The sequence below is a fragment of the Manis javanica genome, chromosome 2 (genome assembly GCF_040802235.1).
Source record: "Manis javanica isolate MJ-LG chromosome 2, MJ_LKY, whole genome shotgun sequence".
NCBI classification, from domain to species: Eukaryota; Metazoa; Chordata; class Mammalia; order Pholidota; family Manidae; genus Manis; species Manis javanica.
The window spans coordinates 139168201-139191356 of NC_133157.1; the positions used below are offsets into that span (position 1 = coordinate 139168201).

A 23156-nucleotide genomic window follows, 5' to 3' on the forward strand; every position below is an offset into this window, starting at 1 on the left:
TTACTCTACCTCTTATATTTGCAAATACTAGAGAAGGAAATCAAATATACATAAAACTATACATTATGAAGGAAATATTCATGAGATTTCTGTTAGCATGGCAGCATATTTTATTTGGTTTATGTTCACTACCTCTGTAGTTTTTCAAACATACTTTCAGATTTTATGGAATATTCGCTAAACTACAAAATACACCTGTATAGAGATTATAAGTGCCAGAATTCTCAATTTTTCGAGACTGCCTATTCACTTTCATAACTTTCACACAAAAATCCCAGGCCAAGAAAAATGCAAGCAAATGGGAAATACTAGCATGATCAAATAATATCTTACATAGTAGCACATTTTCTGGCCTGGTACTCATATGCATTTGTGTAAAAAGGAAACGAGACAAGAAGTGGGGGAGGCCAGAGCGTGTGGAACCTTTGCTGGCTGTCTCTGCGCAGGGCCTGCTGGAGTCCTGAGGGTCAGGAAGCCCTGTGACTGAGAACAGGCCCCCTGTGCCTGTCCTCTAGGACAGCCCACTGGGTCTCTTGTCTCCCCAGTCACAGGGACAGGCTGTGTGTGTAACTTATAGACACGTGGCCTACCCAAGTCTGTCCCACTGCAAACACACAACTGAGGGTACAGATTCGCCAGTGGCCTAGCCCTGGCCCAGTGCGGGGCAGTCTGGGGAGCAGGGGACCCAGCCACTCCAGGCTGTGAAATGCACCGAGCCAGCCATGGCCTCCAATGTGCACTCAGACAAAAAGCCTCAGCAGCCTTTCTGTGTCTCAAAAGGCAGGTGGGGGATGGGAAACAAAATAATGAGCCCCCTTAAAGGCTGTTAAAGACACCAAGTGAAGTGCATTCTGTGTCAATAAACATCTTTGGAGGGAAGAAAAGCACAGCCATCCCATGTGAGGGCTGCAGGAGAGGGTATCTGTACAGAAGACAATGTGCCTGTTTTTGTCTCATTTAATTTTTTTATAAACATTGTCTCTGACAAGGACACTCAAAAATACATCTCCATCATCTTCCTTTCTGGTAATTATCTCCCTAAATCAACACTGGACTGCCAGGATCAAGTAAATATTGCCATAGTAACTAAAAGCATTTTTGGATGAAGGGAAGAATTTAGTCACAACACTGGCCCCTTTAAATAATGCTGATTATAGGGTGCCGTCCTTTGTTGGGATCTATTCAACATAAACTGAAAAATTTAACATTTTACTTCCTAGGAAAGAGGCTGGATAAACAGGCACATAATACTTGATGGGATGGTCTATCCTCTCCTGAATTCATATCAGAGGAACTCCAGGTTTAAATAATATATTAAACATAGTCTAAAATGCAAATGAAGTTTTTCTCAATATCACGGTTGGCTATTAAGAGAAAGTGTAAAGGGGTTATGATAATTTTAAAGTATTATGAACTACAGAAAACAAATAAAAAGCATTTTCAGTGAATATGCTCAATTCATTGAACTATTCTCTCACTCCACTTAACTACCCACATGTGTACAATAATGATTTATAGACATTATACCTAATTATGCATATTTGGGCTGTGTTAGAGTGCTAACAAAAGCTCTAGAAAGCAACAATTACCTCTGTTGCTTAGCTACATAGTTTAAAATATTCCTATTAAGTGCAGATCAGCAGAGAGGCGGGAGTGACAAAAAATGCACATGTGCAGGACAATACATCTCCCTGTGCTGCTGCCAACTGCTTGCATTTTGGGTCATTTCCAGTTTACATAATTGTTTGGTTCAACTGTTTGTTATATGCTAAAAGAAAATATTTATTAATTATTCTTCAGAAAAAGTGGAATCCTGCCGATAGAGGTGCCTCTGTGCATCGTACACGATGGTTCCCAGGGCTGTTCTGCAGACCTGCACACCAGCTTCCTCCCGACGCACCCCACCTGCCTTTCACTCTGATTATAAGGAAGACAAAGTTGAGTTCACTTTTGAACCTGGCAGATCTGTGACGAAGGGCTTGTTTCTCCTAACTTTGGAACAGACTGCCTGCGTCTCCTATGCTGGTGTGTTTTTATTTCCATGGATGGCCTGGAGATTTTTGTGCCTTTGCCACTGAAGTAGCTGAAAGAGCTCTGCCCTTACAGTCACAGAGACCTGGTTTGGTTCTGGATCTGGGCACTCATCTCTGCAAACCCCAGTGGGTTTCTGAGACTTCGTGAGCCGTGTCCTTATGCACACGGTGGGGCACACTGTGGAAGCCACATGGGGGTACATGGGAAGCAGCTGACACGCAACAGGTATGCAGCAAACGATGGCTTGTCTCCTCCTTCCTTGATATTGTTTTAGAAGAGATTAATGGCAGAGGATACTGAGGGCCTTCTACATACATGGGGTGGGCCTGATTTTCATTTAGAATAAGCAGTGAAATTAACCCCTGAGGAAGGGCCCAGTGTGAGGAAGGCTCAGCCCCGTTCACCACTCAGGTACCGCATGCTACGGCGCCACCCACCACCCACCAGGGCGGGCGGGGGAACTGCAGCCTCAGCGCACAGTGCACACCACGGAGGGAAACCCTCCCTGAGTCTGGAGACTAAGGCCAGGCTGCTGGCCCCGCACTGCCTGCCTGTGTGACCTTTGGCAGGCCCAGGTCTCCTGCACCCTGGGTCCACATCTTTAAAGAGCTGTGATCCAATGACATCCTAGGACAATACACTGACACGTTTCTGGCATGACAGTCAGTTCTTCAATCCATTTGATCTTTATATAACTATAAGAAAGATGATTTCTACTCCATCTTACAGAGGAAAACTATGATTCTAAGGGGTTCAGGACTTGCTCAACATCACCCAGGTAACAAGTGTGGGGCTGAAATTCAGACCCAGAGCCATGTGCCTCCCAAATCCATGACTGCCTCTCTCCCGTGAGCCACCCTCAGACCCTACAGCCTGGGAATGTCAGATGTCATGGCTGAAGTGAGGAGAAAATCTTTAGAATACTAATAGCCTATTATTGCCCCAAGTTTGGTTATTTTCAAGAGTGAATTACTAAGAAGATACTAGAATACAATTGACAGCTCTCAGTGAAAATACAATCTCTAAATTATAAATAAAAATATGCAAAAATGAAAACAAATAACCTACCTCAACTTTCTTAATACCATAACACAGGTCAGAAAAAGTTCCCAGGTGCACCTCAGGTCCAGTTGGAGAGCTGGACGGGGAGCCAGGACTGCCCTTGCTCAGTCCTGCCTGCATTTCAAAGTGTGGGGGACAGGCAGAAGGGCTGGGACTGGGCAACAAAAAAAAAGGAAGCATTGTTGCCTAGTATGTAAACGTTTACATTTGTTTGTTTGTTAAACCAAAGTCTCTCCTCCAAGGTGTCTGGGAATCCTGGAAAGTATTATGTTAATGTATTTTTGCTATGTGTTAGCTGTTCTGCATCAAAACAACTTAAACAAATAAAAACAATCCTCTGAAAGTCACAACATGTTTTGAGTTTGACTCCTTTAACATAACTGGATTTTATTATAATTGGATTTTAGTTCTGTGTCTGTCACTAAGTTACTTTCACAGGTAAATTAGTTTTCCAGACCTCTTGAACATTTAAATTTTGCTGGGAATAAAAGCAAGTTCCAAAGTTCTAAAATATGGAGTGGCTTATCACTTATTGGTTGTTTGTCAGGAGATAATATGTATTAAAAGTATCATCCCAGCCTCTTGTGCTCCTGTGACTGACAGATCTCCCTGAATCACAAGCATGTGGCTATAAACTGGGGAGAACTACACATACCTGGTCAATATCACTTCAAGGTAACCCTCCCCTTCTCCGTCTGCCTTGGGTAAGCATGTGCTCATCCCATCTCCAGATAGTACTTTTCAAGCTCATCTTCTTGTTTGCCTCAGTGAAGAAGATGTATCTCTATGGCTTTGTCCACACACTTTTCTATCACCCTTAATGCCCACCTATGACTATTTGGAAAATAGCCTGTTAGGATCTGGGGTATAGTTTGGCCATTAAATGGATTCAAGCTTATGACCTCAGCCTTCCTGAGCACTTTACCCTCCCTTCATCCTCTGAACTTCTCACTGAAGACACAATCAGGTTCACGGCTGGACAGGTAAAGATGTGGGGGTACTGAAGTTAATGAGACAATAGGTGAAAAGCCCTTGTACTGGGCTTGGGCACTAACTCAGCTCTCTTCCTTCTGGAGGGTGCAGGTAACTTGCTCAGTGGACTGAAGGTGACTTAGAGTTTTGCTCTTTTGACCAGGAATAAGAGCAGCTATAAACTCTCATTTTTGGAAATGTGGTTTCCTGATTCGCTGTCACAGAAACTTTGACCAATCTGCTTTCTAAGGGTAGTCAGAGCTTGGAGAACCAGACTGTGGAACATGGTTAGCTGGGAAATAATTACTTGGCTTGTCCTTCAATTTTAAAATATTGAAAATATTACTTAGTCACAGTCTACCTACATTGGTCCTTGTTGTTATCAGTTATATTTTTGGGAGTTAAATAATACTATATATGGTTATAAAACAAAAAATTTAATGTTTTATTTACATATGTCATATCTTAATATCTTAAGGCTTAAATGTGTCCTTTTAATTTAAAGGCTTCTTTCAGGGACAGACATCCACCTATTAGGAAATCAAGGCACTCTTCAACTTTAAGGCTTAGTATCTTGTATTTTCTTCAAAAGGAGGCACAGTCCAGTCCTGTGCTTTTGACAAGGGACTCAGGGCAAGGACTCACTCTTGCTTATATTTAGATTCTCCTCAGTCACTGATATGAAATTGACCCTCAATAAATGGACCGTGAGTAAATAAATGTTTGGTTTTGCTTCCAAACTGGAATACACTTATACAACCACAAGACTGTCCATTCTACTCAAGTCAGGACAGAATCTTTGCAGCCAGGGATTAGATAAGTCAAGGCCCGTGCTCCTCGCTACCTGTGGTCATGTGATCGTTGCTTTCCAGGAGGCCAGCATCTTCCTCCACCTCTGTCCTGTCCTCGCTTTCTTCCTTGTAGTCCATGTTTGGGCTGTAGTGCTGTGGCTTCATTAGCAGGGACTTCCTCTTATTGACCGGGACCCCCAAAGCGTGCTCTTCTGCTCTCCTCTTCTTGGCCATGGAGCAATCATACGCAGCACTGCAGTGATTGAGGCAAATTAAGAACGTGATAAAACGGTTTGCTGCTATTTGCCATTTGACTTTCATGAAGTATAACACAAAGCCTGTGGAAACTTGGGACTAAAGAAGGTTCAGGATGAGTTGTTGGCACTAATAGAAACAGCCCATCCATTGCATCCATTGAACTGTGTCGATTATACTTAACTGCCTATCAGGAGAGTTTTTAAAAAATCATCCTTAATCCTGAGTAAACATATGTTAATCTGTGCTTTGCTTGGCACTACATTAAATACCCAGGGAGGGATGAAACAAGATTTGCACTGGTTTGCTAATCCTAAGAAACAGCTAATGTGAAAAATATACCACAAGATACAAAAAAAAAGTGTCCAGTATGGAGAAGTCACAAGGTCTTTCAAATAGCTGTCTGCTACCAAAGCTTCTTATCTCTGCCACAGTTGTGCATCAAACGTTCAATGCCACATCCTGAGCTTTGACTTGAAAGAAAGAAGCATAAAAGGAGGGGACAACGTATGAAGATTCAACCAACTCCATCTCCAGTCACCAAAACCTCTAAAAAACAAAACAGTATAAAGATGCTCCATGGCATTCTGCCTTTTGGTTCTCACCCATTGGCACACAGAACAAACACATAAAAGGAGGGGAAGTTAGATTGGATTTCACAAAAATGGACAACAGTTTATTCCTATCTCTCTTCTATGGTTTTATTTGGAAGTGCTCCTGAGGATGGCCCTTTCAAAACTTACCTACCACATAGCTCAGTCACAGTTAACGCAGATCACTCTATGTGTTGAAGTTAAGACAAACATTCTCTTGGCAAGATGCAGGAAGACTGGAGGGTTTAGCCAACAGTGAGTCTATGAGAGATATTTATTAAATGCTCTTTGAAAGAGTTTCAGATGAAAAGATCCAGATGAGAGAATCATAGACTTAGAGTAATAAGATACTACCTACCCCACCACTAAAAAATTATTCAGTATTCAGCTATATTACTAAACAGACAAAGGCCTGTCGGTCCCTCCCTGTCTCTGACCCGCAGATAAGGGAGGAGACATGATGAGATATTGAAGATCTGAAAGGACCAGCCAGGGGACTCGAGGCTTAACTGTGCAAGAGTGGTGCTGAGAGGGCACCTCTCATATTTATTGATCACATAGTTGCTTAATAACGATAGTATTCTAAGTTAGTGATTTCATACATACATAATTATTAACTAATTCCACACCTAGTGTTTAGCTGCCTCCAGTTTGCTGGACACAACATTCTCTAAAACATAAGAACAATGTAGGAACAGCCATGTCATGGAAACAGATCTTAGTTAAGATATAGCATTCCTAAGCATGCATCAGAGGTAACAAAAAAAGGCATTTGATTCATAGAGAATTAAAATATATTTCAAACCCACAAAGGCCTCATATTTTTCTCTTAGAATCATCAGTGCAAAGATGGTGGATCATTCATGAAAATTATCTGATTATAGTCATACAAGAATTCTTTGGAATTTAGAAGATCAGATTTAAAAACTTCAGAGGACATGAAAGTGCTCTTCCTTCTAGAAAAGAAGATTCTGGAAGGAGAAATCATCTAAGATTGTTAAAAATCTCTCAAAAGAGATTAAAAATTGGAGAATTGAAAATCCTGGGGAAGAGACCAGTGAAGTTCCTAAATAAACTAATGTACTTTTGCAAAATTTATCTAATATGCCCAAATTTAAAGTGACCATGTGCAGAAGATGGAGCAAAAGAGAATTATCACCTGATGGCTATGAGAGCAAGAAGATTATAAAAAGGCCTTCGGTGAAGACCTACATAGCCTGAACCTGCTGGTTTGTTAATGAAACCACTACAACAGCAGTTACGATGTAAAGGGAGTGAGCACAGCAGAACCACCCTTACGCTGGCCTTCTTTGTCATGGAGACTGAGCTTTGAAGGAAGAGGGACAGAAGAAACACATCCAAGGGGGATACATTTCCTAGTAATTATGAAGAGAGCTTAAGAAGTTCCCTAAATTAGTTAAAGCCTCCTAGTTCAAGTGAATTTCTATCAAAGATGCTCAGAAAAATATAAAGGTAAGGCCACTAAAACATTATCTCAAGCCAAGAATGTTTATGGCAAATAGGAGAAGCTCCTGACAAGTTTTATTCAGATATCAAAGCAAGAAAAAAAAGTGGATTCTAAAAAACAATTTAAGCATAGTATTTGTATTGGGAAAGAGGCTAAGAAAATGTGTGTAATGAATATTTGCCAGGAAACATGGTTCAATGTGACATGGAGTGGTGGAGGTGTCAATGTAGAGGTGGTCAGTCAGAAAATGTCATTTCTGTCTTTGGCAGTTAGATCATGATTGAGGCTGAACACCTACCACCCAGCAGATCCTTACAAACTTTGTCTTGTTAATATTCTTATCCAAAATTACTTACAAAGACAAGTAACATTCCCCAAACCGTATGTCTGGTCACCAGCGGGGCTGATACTTGAATCCCAATCTGCTAGGCCTCAGCGTTCGCGCTCTCCCCTACATGTTGCCAAATCAGAACAATTAATTGCGGTAATTTCCATACGCATCTGACAACTGGTTGAAGTAGCACCTGCATAAATCGGCCACCTCTCTAGCTGGAAGGCAGCTGTCTGTCACAGGGCTTTGCCCAGTGGTTCAGGTCAGTTATATAGGGCCCGGATTAGATCTGGAGATGATACTGAGTTGCGGCAATGAAAAACATGTTGCAAAATGTAATTAAGAACTGCAAAATGTCTGCAGTCTGGAGCTGCCGAATAAATGTAATGAGATGACACTCAATGGTAATAAAAATCAAATAATAACTGCAAGGATGAAGCAGATATGTAAGATTTTGTCTGAAGTATAAATTTAGCTTAAAATAAATCATCAAATTTGATACTGCGTATGAACTTCCTTAAGTAATATTAGCTGTGTAATCTGCAACAGATAATCAAATCTTTGAAATATCATACCAAATTCCCTATCCCTGAAACAGGGAGAATAATTTCTGTATCATATGTTGTGGATAAAGAAGATAACATATATGCTGGTAGTGACAAAAATAGGCCAAGATAAAGGTTCAGACTCTCAGCTCAGTGCTCTCTGGACTCCATCAACATCAGGCTGATGCTACACTATGCAACATCACAAACTCTCTCCCTGGCACTCTGTGCAGATTTATGCATGCCCATATGTCAATAAGTGCATTCTACTTTTTTCACATATTATTTGTATTTACATCAATTATGTTAGATTTATATAAAACATTTGCTATAAATCTCACTTTCTGTGCATTTCTCCATTGCAAAGTAGCCATGGCCCAGGTAGCATTTGGAGCTGAAATAAAAAGCTTTATAATAAATATTACCCTTTGTGTGTGCATGGAAAATGGTCCCTTTCCCTAGTTTTCCCTGAGGGCACACTATTTTGGCTTTATTGTGACACTTCACTGTGACACTGCAATGAGGAAAAGCCATGCTTTACATGTCACTGAAAGAAATGCCACAAAATGCTAACATATCTTCTCAAGGTTGCCAGAAATAATTTCCACTGGGTTGTGTTTTCCCATCTGTGGAGCTCTGAAATGTTAAGGAAATAAATGAGCTCTATTATCTATATTTTTCTAGTAGATGAGAAAGAAAGAGAAAAAATACACTCAGCCCTGCATTTATTGTTCTATTCAATCAAACTGTTGTTTTAAGCATCCAGAGTCCTCCAGGGAACTTAATCAATGCACCAAATACCTTTCAACACCATATTTCATATCTGTGGTTTTGATTTTATTAAAGTATCTTTTAAGATCTGTATTTAGTTTTTGGTTACATATTTGAGAAATGCTTCTATTTACAAACATGACTTCTAATTTTAAATGGTATTCCCTTTGATGACAACATAAGGCTGAAATTTTATTTTAAAATCATTGAGGAGAACAACAATTAGATAACACTAATGATAGAATTAGTGCTGGAAGTATGTTCAGAAGTCAAATTCACTGACCTTTCAGGTTTCAGAAAGAGTATAGCAAATTAGGAAACTGTAAACTCCCCAAATCTCCCCAACAGCACTGGGCCTTGGAACAGTTTCTCAGCTGACTTTCCACAGTGGTAAAGTCTCAATGCAATTTATCAAAAGATACATAACAAATTTAAAAAAGTAGGTCCAGCAATAGATAAATTCTGAGCATATCTGCCCCCTCCCCACTAAAAAGAATAAAAGAGAATAATAAGTGGCAGTTATAAACCTCTGAGTCCATGGAAACTGTTTATATGCTCCAACACTTCCATGGAAAATTCATAGTGGATATTCCTACTGATTTCTTCTAATTACACAGAATACCACAGACACATGGAAAGGGACCAAGAAGTATGAATTTGAATTAAGAAGACTAGCAGAAAAAAACAAAGGTAAGATGATTGAAAAAGAAAAAACTAAATTATTATTATTTTCAGAGACATAATTATGTCTGAGGAAAACCCAAAAGAAGCTACAGATAAAATGTTGAAATAAGGAAGTAAATTTAGTGAGGTCACTATTAAAAAGTTATTTGAACTTCTATAAACCAGCAATAAAAAATTAGAAAAGTATTTAAGTAAAACCCTTTATAATGCATAGAAATAGGAAATATTTAGGAATAAATGTAACAAAAAGTGTAAAACTTGCACAAAACAAATAACATTTTGAGAAAAATTTAAAAGACCAAAATAAATGGAGAAATATAAAATGTTCATGCATAAAAGACTTAGTATTACAATTTTCAATTCCCCCAATTTTATCCATTAGATTCAATACAAGTCCAAACAAAATCCCAAGAACATTTTTTTTAGAAATAAGCAAATTAATTCCAAAATTTGTATGGAATGAGCCAAGAACAAATGAAAAGAACCAAGAACAGCAAAGACCATCTTGAGAAAAGAACAACAGTGTGGGTAGACTTGCAGTCTTGGATGTCAAGGGTTGTCATAAGTCTCTGGTACTTGAGGTAGGGTGTCACTGGGGCAATCATAAACAAACAGCAATGGAACAGAATAGATGTTCCATCTGCTGGGTCCAGAAATACACTCATGCATATATAGTCAATTTATAACACAAGTATCATCGGAGAAGAAGTTGTTTCTTCAGTGCATGGCACTGAGTCACCTGGATATCTATCTCAAAAAAATTCTTGACCTCTGCCTTATGTATATACAGTAAGCAATCCCAGAAGGATTAATGACTTAGAGCATGCACTGTAACACAATAAAGATCCTAGAAAAAAAATATGAGACAGTATCTTTGTGACCTTGGTAAAAATTTCTTAAGCAATTTACAAAGGGCACTACCTTAAAGGAAAAGACTGATAAATTGGAAAACACTAAAATTGAAGACTTGTATTCATCAAAAAAATACCAGCTGGAAAGAGGATCTTCCTATCAATATTCCATTTCTTGGTCTGTTTACACAATCATTTCAGGTTGTGACATTTCATTGAACCCTACTCTTATGACATGTACACACTTCTACATGTATATTATACTCTTTAAAAAAGATAAGAGAGGGGAAAAAGAAGTATGAATTTGAATTAAGAAAACCAGCAGAAAAAACAAAGGTTCCCACAGAGTGGGAAAAGACACTTGCAATTCATATCTATATATTTAAAAATTCTGTAGAATATATGAAGAATTCTTCTAAATAAAGAAGAATAAAAAAGTAATCAATTAAAAATGAGGCCAAAAGATGTGAGCAGGCACATCATTGCTCAGGCTCCTTCATCTCCAGAGAAATGCAAAAACATATATAGGCTTCTAGGCTAGTAAAATGGGACCTGTAATTGGAATCCTCTAAAAATTCTTTCCCATCGCCAAAAAGTAAATTCAAAACACTGTATTCTAGAAGGAATGGCAAAGATCAGTGTCACCCTTAAAATGTTGAGGTTGGTGGTCCCTACAAATTTTTTTGCTAAATTCATCAACATGCACCCTAAGAAGACTGATACTTGTGACTGTCACTGGAGAAATAACAGTTGAAACTACAGCTGCCTGACTAAAATACAGAATATTTGCTGTAGCAGATTAACATAGACTCAAATACATGTTTTGCATTTACCGACATAGTAAATATGTTCTTTCCCCCCCTCTATCAGAGAGCAGAGCCAGAAGCAGTTAGCATTCCAATGATAAGGAAGGGTGTAGATCTGTATTCTTGCTTTGAACTGGGCAAACTGTGCTGCCCTTGGTCATAGTACAGTCTGAAGGGACTTGGATACTCCAGACATCCCACAAAACTTCACACTGGTAAATTATGTCAAAGAGAACAGATAAGCAAAGGGTGGCAAGTATTTTAGAAGCTTTGGCAAGACATCTGTGTTCCTAAAGCTAGAAGATAAACCAATAAAGATTCAGGGATACACCATATCACTGAAGTTCTTAGTGGCTTGGGGCATCCTGGATGTCCCCTTTTATAATAACAAAGGACAAATTATTGCATCTCACACTTTCCACAGCTGAGAAGAAAGCACAATGCTAGACTGGCCTCTTTAGGATCTGGGAACAGCATACTCCACACTTGGGAATACTGCTCTGACCCATGCATTGAGTGACAAGGGAGTCCACAGAGCAGGACCAGGCTGCCTTGTAGGTTGGTCATAAAACCTGGTAGAGCCTATGGTATGTTTGGAGGTATCTGTGGTAAAAGGAAAAGATGCAAATAGAGTTTATAGCAAGATCTATCAGAAGAATCACAACACAGAGCCCCAGGTTTCTGGAACAAAGCCATATCATTGGCAAAATATAATTATACACTACTTGAAAAACAGCCCTAGTAGAGGTTAGAATCCCTAACTGTAGGACCAGAGCTGGCCATCATGAACTGACTTCTGTTGGCTCCACCAAGCCTTAACGTCATGCCAGCCTAGAAGTGATCCATCAGAAGATCAAAGGTCCAGTATTAGGCTAAAATAAAGCAAGTCTGGAGGGAGCAAGAAAGCTGACATCCACCATTATGGTGGCAGTGCTTCACTCTCAACCACCACGGATGGGACATATGTAGGGCTCCTAAATATCAGATAGAAAGAGAGAAAAAGGATGAGCTTGGTTTATAAGTGGGTTGGCTTGGCTTCTGAGTGTAATCTGAAAATAGATTACAGGTCACCCCTTAAAAGTGGTTCTGAAAGGAACAATGAGAAGAAATCTTCCTAATGGGCAGAGCTGTAGGGCAGGGCAGGGGTGCAGCTGGTCCTCCACTTTTCATGGGGAGAAAAGTTGCCAAGGTAAGAAAATACATGGGCCCAATAGGCAAAGTGAATGGCTTAGCTAGTTAGGCAGGGGTAAGATGAATGGTTTAGCTGGAAGATCAGGGACAAGGAGGTCAGAGGAAGAGGCATATGGGTGGACTTAGGAGAGTTAGGATGAAATGTAAAGGTCATTGTCTTGCATGATGACACCCACCAGAGAGCATACACCAAGGAACAAGCATCCAACCACCATCCAGACAGAATACCTAGTCAGGAGAAGTCAACTAGCCTTGCTTTGGCTTTCATACAGGGGTACATTAAGGGGGTAGTCTTAGTGGCAGGGATTGAGGCACTGAGCAGGTTCACTAAGGATATTTCACAGCCCAATGTCCTATTTGCCAACAAAGGGATAAATACAAAGTTCCCAATATGACACCATCCCTTGACAAGACCAGCCAGCCACTTGACCCTTTTCTGCGTGTAGACTTGACCTCTGTGCCTTCAGAGCCTCAGACAGGACCACCTACCTGAGGGCATACAGAATGTTTGATGTACCAACAAGATATTCCCATACATCTCATTAGACCAAGGAACTCAGAAGGATGACCATGAGAAAAAAATAACTGGATACACTGTTATTATTATTTATCACATATCCCATAAATTGCTGGCCTGATGGAGTGATAAACTTACCTCTTGAAGCATAGCTGAGGTGTTAGCTAGGCAGTGATACCTGCCATGATGGGCACCTTCCTGGGGAGGAATATGCATTTTTTTACATCCCCATGACTTAATTATTTTGTGACTAGAAGTTTGTACCTCTTGATATGCTTCTCCGATTAAACCCACTTCCCTAACCTCCTTCCCTATGGTAACTAACAATCTGTTCTCTGTACTGTGAGCTTTGTTTTGTATTATTTTGTTTGTTCATTTTTTTTTTAGATCCCACATGTAAGTTAAATAATATGGTATTTATTTTTCTCTGTCTGACTTATTTCACTTAGCAAAATACCCTCTAGATCCATCCATGTTGTCACAAGGGGCAAGATTTCATTTTTCATGGCTAAATAGCATTCCATTGTATATATACACCACATCTTTATCCATTCATGAATTGATGGATGCTTTGGTTGTTTCCATAAGTTGGCTATTGTAAATAATGCTGCAATAAACATAGGGGTGCTTATAAGTTTTCAAACTAGTGGGTTTTTTTGTTTCTCTTGATAAATACCAAGAAGTGGAATTGTTGGATCATTGGTAGTTGTATTTTTAGTTTTATGAGGAGCCTCCATACTTTTTCCATACTGGCTGCAGCAATTTACATTCCTACCAATAAATAGTACATGAGGGTTCCCTTTTCTTCACATCCACACCAATACTTAATATTTCTTGTCTTTCGGATGCTGGCCATTCTGACTGGTGTGAGCTGATATCTCATTGTGGTGTTGATTTGTATTTCCCTGATGATTAATGCTGTTTCATGTGCCTGTTGATCATCTATACGTCTGAAAATGTCTTTTCAGATCCTCTGCCCATTTTTAAATCAGATTGTTTTTGTTGTTGTTGTTGTTATTGAGTTGTGTGAATTCCTTATATATTTAGGATATTAAGCCCTTATCAGACATACAATTTGTAAATGTCTTTTATCATTCAGTAAGTTGCCTTTTTAATTTGATATGGTCTCACTTGTTTATTTTTGCTTTTGTTGCCATTGCCTTTGGAGTCAGATCCAAAAAAAATATTGCCAAGAGTGATATCAAGGAACTTATCATCTATTGTTTTCTCCTAGGAATTTTATGTTCCTGGTCTTATAGTCAAGTCTTTAATCCATCTTGAGTTAATTTTTGTGTATGGTGTAAGATAGTGGTCTTGCTTTCTTCTTGTGCATGTGGCTGTCCAGTTTTCCTAAGACCATTTATTGGAGTGACTTTCCTTTCCGCATTGTTTATTCTTGCCTCTTTTGTCATAAGTAAATTGACTCTATATGCATGGGTTTATTTCTGGCTCTCTATACTGTTCCATTGATTAATGTATCTGTTTTATGCCAATATCACATTGTTTTGAATACTACAGCATTGTAATATAGTTTGAAATCAGGAAGTGTGATGCCTCCAGCTTTGTTCTTTCTCAGGATTGCTTTGGCTGTTTGGGATCTCTTGTGGTTCTATACAAATTTTAGGATTATTTGTTCTATTTCTGTGAAAATTCCATTGAAATTTTGATAGGGATTGCATTGAATTTATGAATTGCATTTTGTGATATGGGCATCTTAACAATATTAATTCTCCCAATCAATAAGTACAGATTATCTTTCCACTTATTTCTGTCTTCTTCAATCTCCTTCATCAGTGTTTTGTAGTTTTCAACATACAAGCCTCTCACCTCCTTGGTTAAATTTATTCCTAGGTATTTTATTATTTTGTATGCAGTTGTAAATGGGCTTAATTTCTCTTTCTGATACTTCATTGTTAGTATATGAAAACATAACAGATTTTTGTATATTGATTTTGTATCCTGCAGCTTCACTGACTTCATTTGTTAGTTCTCACAGTTTTTGGTGGTATTGGTAGGGTTTTCATAGAATCATGTCCTCCACAAATAGTGACAGTATTACTTCTTCTTTTACAACATGAACGCCTTTTATTTATTTTCCTTGTGTACTAGCACTGGCTAAGACTTCCTATACTTAATGAATGAAAGTGATGAGAGTGGGCATGTTTGCCCTGCTGTTTTATTCTCTTTTTAGTCTCTATTTCATTTATATCATTGTGAGCTTTATTTCCTCATCTTAAAGGAAAAGTTTGAGCTTTTCACCATTGAGTATGATGTTAACTATGGGTTTATTGCATAGGGGCTTCATTATATTAAGGTACATCCCTCTATACCTCCTTTGTTGAGAGATTTTATCATAAATGTAAATTTTATAAATTGCCTTTTCTGCATCTATTGAGATGACCATATGATTTTAACCGTTATTATGTTAATGTGATGTATCCTGTTGATTGATTTGCAGATATTGAGCTATCCTTGCATCCCTGGAATAAATCCCATTTGATCATGGTATATGATCTTTTTAATATATTGTTGAATTTGGTTTGCTAATATTTAGTTGAAGAGGTTTTGCATGTACGTTCATTGGGGATCTTGACCTGCAGCTTTCTTTTTTTGTGGTGTCCTTGTCTGGCTTTGGTATCAGTCTAATTCTGGCTTTGTAAAATGAGTTTGAAAGCATTCTTTCCTCTTCAAATTTTTGAAAGTTTGAGAAGGATAGGTATTAAATCTTTGAATGTTTTCACTCGTAAAGCTGTCTGGTCCTGGACTTTTGTTGGTTGGGAGGTTTTTGATTGCTGATTCAGTCTCCTTGCTGGTAATCATTGATTCAAACACTCTATTTCTACAGATTCAGTCTCAGAAGGAATTTATCCAGTTTTTCTAGGTTGCCCAACTTCAGTGTGTATAATTGTTCATAGTAGTCTCTTATGAACCTTAAAATTTCTTTGGTATCAGTTGTAACTTGCTCTTTTTCATTTGTGATTTTATTTGAGCCCCTCATTTCCTTTTTAGTGAGTCTAACTAAGGTTTGTCTTTCAAAGAGCAAGCTCTTAGTTTCATCAATCTTTTCTATTGTCAATTTAATCTCTATTTCATTTATTTTCACTCCAATTTTTATTATTTCCTTTTTTCTACTAACTTTGGGCTTCATCTGTTCTTCTCTTTATAGTTCATTCAGGTGTAGAGCAATATTATTTATTTGAGACTTTTGTTGCTTCTTATTTCTTGATAATACATGAAACATTTTTTTCTATTCCTTTACTTTCAGTGTGTATGTACATCTGAGGTGAGTCTTCTGTAGACAGCATATTAGATGTGTCTTGTTTTATTGTCCATTCAGCCACTTCATGTCTTTTGATTGGAGAGGTTAGTCCATTCAGGTTTAAAGTAATTATAGATGCATATGTAGTTGGCATCCTTTTGTTAACTGTTTTCTAGCTGTTTTGCAGTGCCTCTCTGTTCCTTTCTCCTTTTTCTCTCTGCCCTTATGGTTTGATGCCTTTCTTTAGAATTGTGTTTAGATTCTATTTTCATTATCCTTTGTGTGTCTACTATAGGCTTTTGCTCTGTAGTTACCAGGAGGCTTACATATATCAGCCCATATCTATTTTATATATATATATATATATATATATATATGTCTATTTTAAGTTAATAGCAACTTAAATTTGAGCTCATTCTAAAATCTTTACATTTTTACTTCCCTCTTACACCTTTTGGTTTTGATGTAATATTGTATATATTATTATTTTGTGTATCCTTAACTAATTGTTGTATAGATATTTTTGCTACTTTTGTCTTTTAACCTTCATGGTAGCTTTATGAGTGAATAGTCCACTACCTTAACTATATATCTATATTTACTAGTGAATTTTTACTTTTATATGTTTTCTTGTTACTATTTAGTGCCCTTTCTTTTCAGCTTAAGGAAGTCTCTTTAACATTTCTTAAAAGGCCAATTTAGTGATAGAGAAAGACTTCCGTTTTTGTTTGTCTGGAAAACTAGTTAACTCTCCTTCAATTCTGAATAACTTTGCCAGGTAAAGTATTCTTAGTTGGACGATTTTTGCTTTCATCACTTTGAATATATTATGCTCTTCCCACCTGATGTACAAAATTTCTGCTGAAAAGTCTGCTGAGAATCTTATGAGATTCCCTGGCATGTAACAAATTATTTTTATTTTGCTGTTTTTAATATTCATTTTCTTTAACTTTTGACCTTTTAATTATAATATATCTTGGTGTGGATCTCTTTGGGTTTGTCTTACTTGGAACTTTCCGTACTTCCTGGATCTGCATGTGTGTTTCATTTCCAAGGTTAGGGGAGATTTCAGCCATTATTTATTCAAGTAAGTTTTCTGTCCCTTTCTCTATCTCTTCACCTTCAAGGACTCCTATAATGTGAATGCTGTTTTGTTTATGTTGTCTGTAAGTCCCTTAAGCTATCTTTACTTTTTACAGTTCTTTTTTTTTTTTTTTTTTGCTGCATTGTTTGGGTGAGTTCCACTACTTTGTCTTCCAGCTCACTGATCTGTTCTTTTGCCTAATCTAGTCTGCTGTTGAACTCACCCTCTATTGTATTTTTCTAGTGTATTTCTTCATTTCTATGGGTTTTGTTTGGTACTTTCCTATATTTTCTGTCTCTTTGTTGAAGCTTTCTCTTTGTTCATCCATTCTTCTTCTGAGATCAGTGAGCATTCTTTATGACCATTACTTCAAATTCTTTTTCAGATAAATTACTCTATTTCATTAAGGTTTCTTTCTGAGGCTTTATCTTATACTTTCATTTTGAACATTTTCCTCTGTTTTCTCATTTTTCTTGATATTCTGTTTATTTCTCTGTATTAGGTGAAACATCTATCTCTCCCAGTCTTGAAGGTGTGGTCACAGGAAGGTGGGATATGTTTCAGTCTGCTGTGTGCAGTGTCCTGAGGTGGTGGTGGCCAAGAACTGTCTCTCCAATTGTTTCAGTTCTGTGGGTCCAGAAATGCAAACCCCCCTGGCCACCAGAGCCGGGCATACAAGAAGTGTCCCCTGTGTGGACTGCATGCATCCACTGGCTTTGATGGGGCCACAAGAAAGCACCAAGGCTTGGGCAAGTCCACCTGCCTATAATATAAACTCTTAATGATCACTGTATAATGCTATGTTCTCATAGTTTAAATATATGGACCCAAGAACTAAGGGGTGGAACTAGGAATTGCATGCTTTACCATGACTTCCAGTGACCAACTTGAAGGATTTGTATATCTCTTACCCCAAAGCTAGCTCTGTGAGTCTAAAGATCTTGGTCCCCAAAGGGAGAATATTTCTACAAGAGGACACAGTAAGAGTTCTGCTGAACTTTAAGCTCTATTGACTCTTAGTCCCTTGGGCTTCTTGTGCTGAGAGAGCAGCAGGCAAGGAAAAAAGTTTCCACTAGGCAGGAGTCATGGGCCCTGATCATGGGTCAATGAGTAGTAATGCTGCTATTACATTTTGGGGACAGAGAATATATTTGGTACCCAAGTATCCACTGAGATGTCTCCTGGTTCTTCCTGGCCCAAACTGATCAGTAAATAAACACATGTGGAGCTATAGAATCTGAAAGTCATGGTGACCAGGGGCTCAGAATCCTTAGGAATGAAGGTCTGAGGCATGCCACCCCAAGCAAGCCATCTAGATCAAAGAGGCACTGACAAAGATGAAAGAAATGGAGAGAAGAATAGACAATGAACTTAATATGCAAAGCAAGTGGATTTAAGGATGGAGGTACATACTGTTGTGGACACTGTGGTATGCTACTACCCTCTCCCCATCTCAGGACTGAGGTACTCATTTCCCCTACCTACTGAGAGTCCTAAAAGCTAATGGATCTTAATTAAATCCATCTGTGGGAACTGCACTCAGTCAGAGAATCATCTATCCCCAAATCACATGGCCCTGGAGGCAGCCCGTAGTCACACTTGTATTAAGACAGGACAAACTCTGAAGAGCAATCCCAGCACGAGAGCTCTCTGTAGGAATGGCTGAGTCACCTGTCACCCCTGCACTGCAATATATTCTCCCTCTGCCTAGTCCTACATCCCTCTCTTCTAACTGGCGTTGTTCCCATGAGCACGCTCTGCCAAAACACTGCATTACAAACTCCTGTCTCAGTCTGCTTCTCAGGGAACCTAACCTAGGGAAAGAGCATAACAAACTAGCTCTGGGGGCAGAAGGCAGGTACTGGTGGCTAAGTGGAAGTGCTGGTAGGTGGAGCTCACTCTTGACCTATGGAACTTGGGTACAGTCCCTCTTCTAGTCTTTGTTCTGAGAACTTAGAGGATACATAGTCTCAGCTGCAGCATATGGGTTTGCTCTTGACTCCATATGAAGCAAGAAGGAGAAGACAGAATTCATTATCATTCATTTAGAAAACCAAGAGATATTGATGTTTTCACTTAAAAGAGCAATGGTAGAAAAACAACTCAACCTTTGGAACTGTAACTGTCTCTCCCAGTAACCTGGAAACATTTAGAGGAGAACAGAGACTGTATCTTGTTTGTTTTTATATTTCCTGTGCATAATAAGGCCTGTGCCTTAGTAACATGCTCTGTAAATGTTCATTGAGGTTGAACTCCACCCAGATGTAAGCATACAAAAATGATTTTGGTGCAAATACATACGAGGGAATTGCCTTTCTCCAGGAGATGCATCAGAAAACTAACCATTCAATGTACAGATGGGTGGCTCACCCACACTCCTGGGAACATAATTTCATGTGAGCTTCTGTTCCCAGTTCCCCTTACTACTTTTGCAATACAGCCAAAAAAGACACAAGAAGTAAGTTAACAGTAGCAGGTAAATCAAGAAATCCTCATTAATTCACAGGATGATTAACCAAATGATCACAATATTATGAACCTATCAGTTCCTAAACTCTGCTATCCAAGAATGCAGAACAACCATATAGTTTTAAAGACAATTCAATCCTCCCATAAACCAAAATTTTTAAAGAAAAAAGTATTTGATCATTAATTAAAACAAAAAATAACATATCTCTGTTAAATAATGTGGGTACCACCAAACTCCTTTTAATTGCCTGTCGATTGACTGAACAAGTCAGTTAATGTATAGCCAGCTTAGCCATGAAGTATATTAATAGCTCACTGGCCTCTTCAGAAACAGAATATGGTGGATCAGAGGGATTTCCCAAAAAGAATAGAAGTTGGAGACATTAAGATAAAATTGGAAAATTAAAGATAGCAAGAGTTGGTCATCATGTGGATTTTAGAATCAGGACCCTTATAGAATTCAGTAAGAATTTAAAAGCAAAGGGAGATTTGTTGTTTGCTGGTAATTTTGCCTTATTAGAGTCAGATTGTTTATTATTTTAATTTATGGAATAATACTTCAAATACTTTTTCTTAAGTATGTGAAATAAAATGTATGTAGTTTTACATTACTTTTGTCAAATAATACTATAAAACTAAAAGTAAACTTCTGCACAGTGAGGGAAAACATCAACAAAACAAAAAGGCAATCTGTTAAGTGAGAGAAGATATTTGCAAATGACATATCTGATAAAGAAGTAATATCCAAAATATATGAAGAACTCATACAACTCAACACCAAAAAACCCAGAAATAATCCAATTAAAAAATGAACAGATGACCTGAATAGACATTTTTCCAAAGAAGACATATAGATGGCCAATAGGCCAACAAAAAGATGCTCAGAATCACTGATCATCAGGGAAGTGCAAATCAAAACCAGAGTTAGACATCACCTCATACCTGTTAGAATAGTTAGCATGAAAAGGGCAGGAAATAACAAGGGCTGGTGAGGATGTAGAGAAAAGGGAACCCTTCTGCACTGTTGGTGGTAATGTAAATGAGTGCAGCCACTATGCAAAACAGTAGAGGTTCCTCAAAAACCTAAAAATAGAAATAGTATATGACCCATAATTCCACATCTGAGTATTTACCCAAACAAAATAAATCACTAATTCAAAAAGTTATATATACCCTTATGTTTTTTGTAGCATTATTTATAGTAGCCAAAGTATGGATGCACCTAAATGTCCATCACTAGATGAATGGATAAAGATGTAGCACACACACACACACACACACAAACATATACACAATGGAATATTACTCAGCCATATGAAAGAATGAAATCTTGAAGTTGATGACAGCATGGATGGGCTTAGAGGCATTATACTACATGAAATAAATCAGAAAAAGACAGACACCACATGATTTCATTTATATGTGGAATCTAAGAAGCAAAAGAAATGAACATACAAACAAAACAAAACAAAAAAAGGCTCATAGACACAGAGAACAGACTGCTGGGGAGAGACACACATAGAGGAAGGGTGCAGGGCATGAGTGAAATAGGTAAAGGGTATAAAGATGTACAAACTTCAAATAAAACTAAAGTTGGAGGGAAAGGGAAAAAAGATGGTGGCATGAAGTGAGGCAAAAACCTTCTCCCAAAATCACATAACACAAAAATGCAGCAAATACAACTAATCCTGAAAGAGCAACTGGAAAGAAGACTGCAACAGATGGACATCTGGGGAAAAGAGAAGAATTCATAGAAAAGGGTAAAGTAGAAAAGAAGGGAGTAGAAGCCCAAGACTGCTAAATACCCACCCCTGGAGATATGCTCTGGGAGCACAGAACAAACATTACATGGTGCTCTGGAGATTAGTAGGGTTGAAAAGCAAAGACAGGCAGAATAGTTGGAGACTGAGATTCTAGCAGCTTGTGGAGACCAGGTACCTACAACCAGCCACTCTGGGACAAAAGAAAGGTGGGCACTCTGAAAGACCTCTTAACAGTGAAAGGGCTACTAAAAGGGGAAGGATTGCACAGAGCTTGCTGCTCAGGAGAAAGGACAGTTGGATGAAATCATCCTGAACACTCAGCCGAGCAGCTTGAGAACTTTCAGGAGCTTTAGGTGCTCCATCCCCCTGGCTGGCAATGCAGCACCAAGGCCCCTACTGTGATATGCAGCCTGCCACTTCTCCCTACCTGATGGAGCCATTGTGCCAGGCTAGCTGGAGGGCAGCCCCACCTATGGCAGCTACAGGGGCATAGCTACTCCCTGCATGCTCAGTCCAGGGCCAGAGCACTTTCCACCCAGCAGGTACTGGTGCCACTCACCTGCAACCCCTGCAGTTGCTCCAGGTGCTGGGCAGCTCCAGAGAGTAGAGCTTCTGGGCACTAGAGGATGTTGCCAACACAAAGCTATTTTTCCATAGTAATCATTAGAAATATGAAATGGCAAAATAATCTTGTACAAACCACAATCCTTGAAACACCAGAAAGAGGGTTAAATCATAAACATGCTCACAGAGCTACAGAAAAATATTCAAGATCTAAGGGAGAACTTCAAGAAAGAGAAAGAAACTTTGAAAACTACAGTACCTGAAATGAAATATACAATGGAGCAATTTAAAAGCAGATTAGATGAGGTAAAGGAGAGAGTAAATGAAATAGAAATTAGAGAACAGGAATACAAAGAAGCTGTGGCACAGAGAGAAAAAAGGACCTTTAGGAATGAAAGAATATTAAGAGAACTGTGTGACCAATCCAAACATAACAATATTTGCATTATAGGGGTACCAGAAAAAGAAGAGAGAGAAAAAGGGATAGAACTTATCTTTGAAGAAATAATTGCTGAAAAATTCCCCAACCTCAGGAAGGAAATAGTCTCTCAGGCCATGGAGGTGCACAGATCTCCCAACAAAAGGGACCCAAGGAGGACAGCAGCAAGATATATAATAATTTTAAAATGGCAAAGATCAAGGACCAGGATAGAGTATTAAAGGCATCCATAGAGAGAAAAAAGATCACCTACAAAGGAAAACTCATAAGACTATCATCAGAATTCCCAACAGAAACTTTACAAGCCAGAAGGGAGTGGCATGATATATTTAATGAAAGAGAAGTACCTCAAACTAAGAATATTCTACCTGGCAAGATTATCATTTAAATTTGAAACAAGGATTAAACAATTTCCACATAAGCAAAAGGTGAGGGAATTTAACTCTGAAAAACCATCTCTATAGTGTATTTTGGAGGGACTGCTATTGATGAAAGTGGTCCTAAGGCTAAATAGCTATCTCCAGAGAAAATAAAACCACAGTAAAGGAAGTAGACCAATTAATTGGTAAGCAAATGCAAAATTAAATCAATTACACACAAAGTCAGTCAAGGGATACACAAAGAGTACAGAATATGACACCTAACATATATATAAAGAGTGGAGGAGGAAGAAAAAGAAGGGAGAAAAAAATAAACCTTTAGATTGT

The 23156-nt window shown here is 38.5% G+C and overlaps 1 protein-coding gene across 3 annotated transcripts in view; it reads right to left on the reverse strand.

The window, feature by feature from the left end:
• The window catches only part of LOC108383271 (ST18 C2H2C-type zinc finger transcription factor), a 110334-nt gene that overhangs the window by 58382 nt on the left and 28796 nt on the right, over positions 1–23156 (reverse strand). For all 3 annotated transcript variants that reach the window (XM_017639675.3, XM_036990794.2, XM_036990793.2), the window contains exon 4: positions 4913–5112. In XM_017639675.3, coding sequence (XP_017495164.3) covers positions 4913–5112 — 200 coding nt within the window. The remainder of the gene's footprint in view (positions 1–4912; positions 5113–23156) is intronic.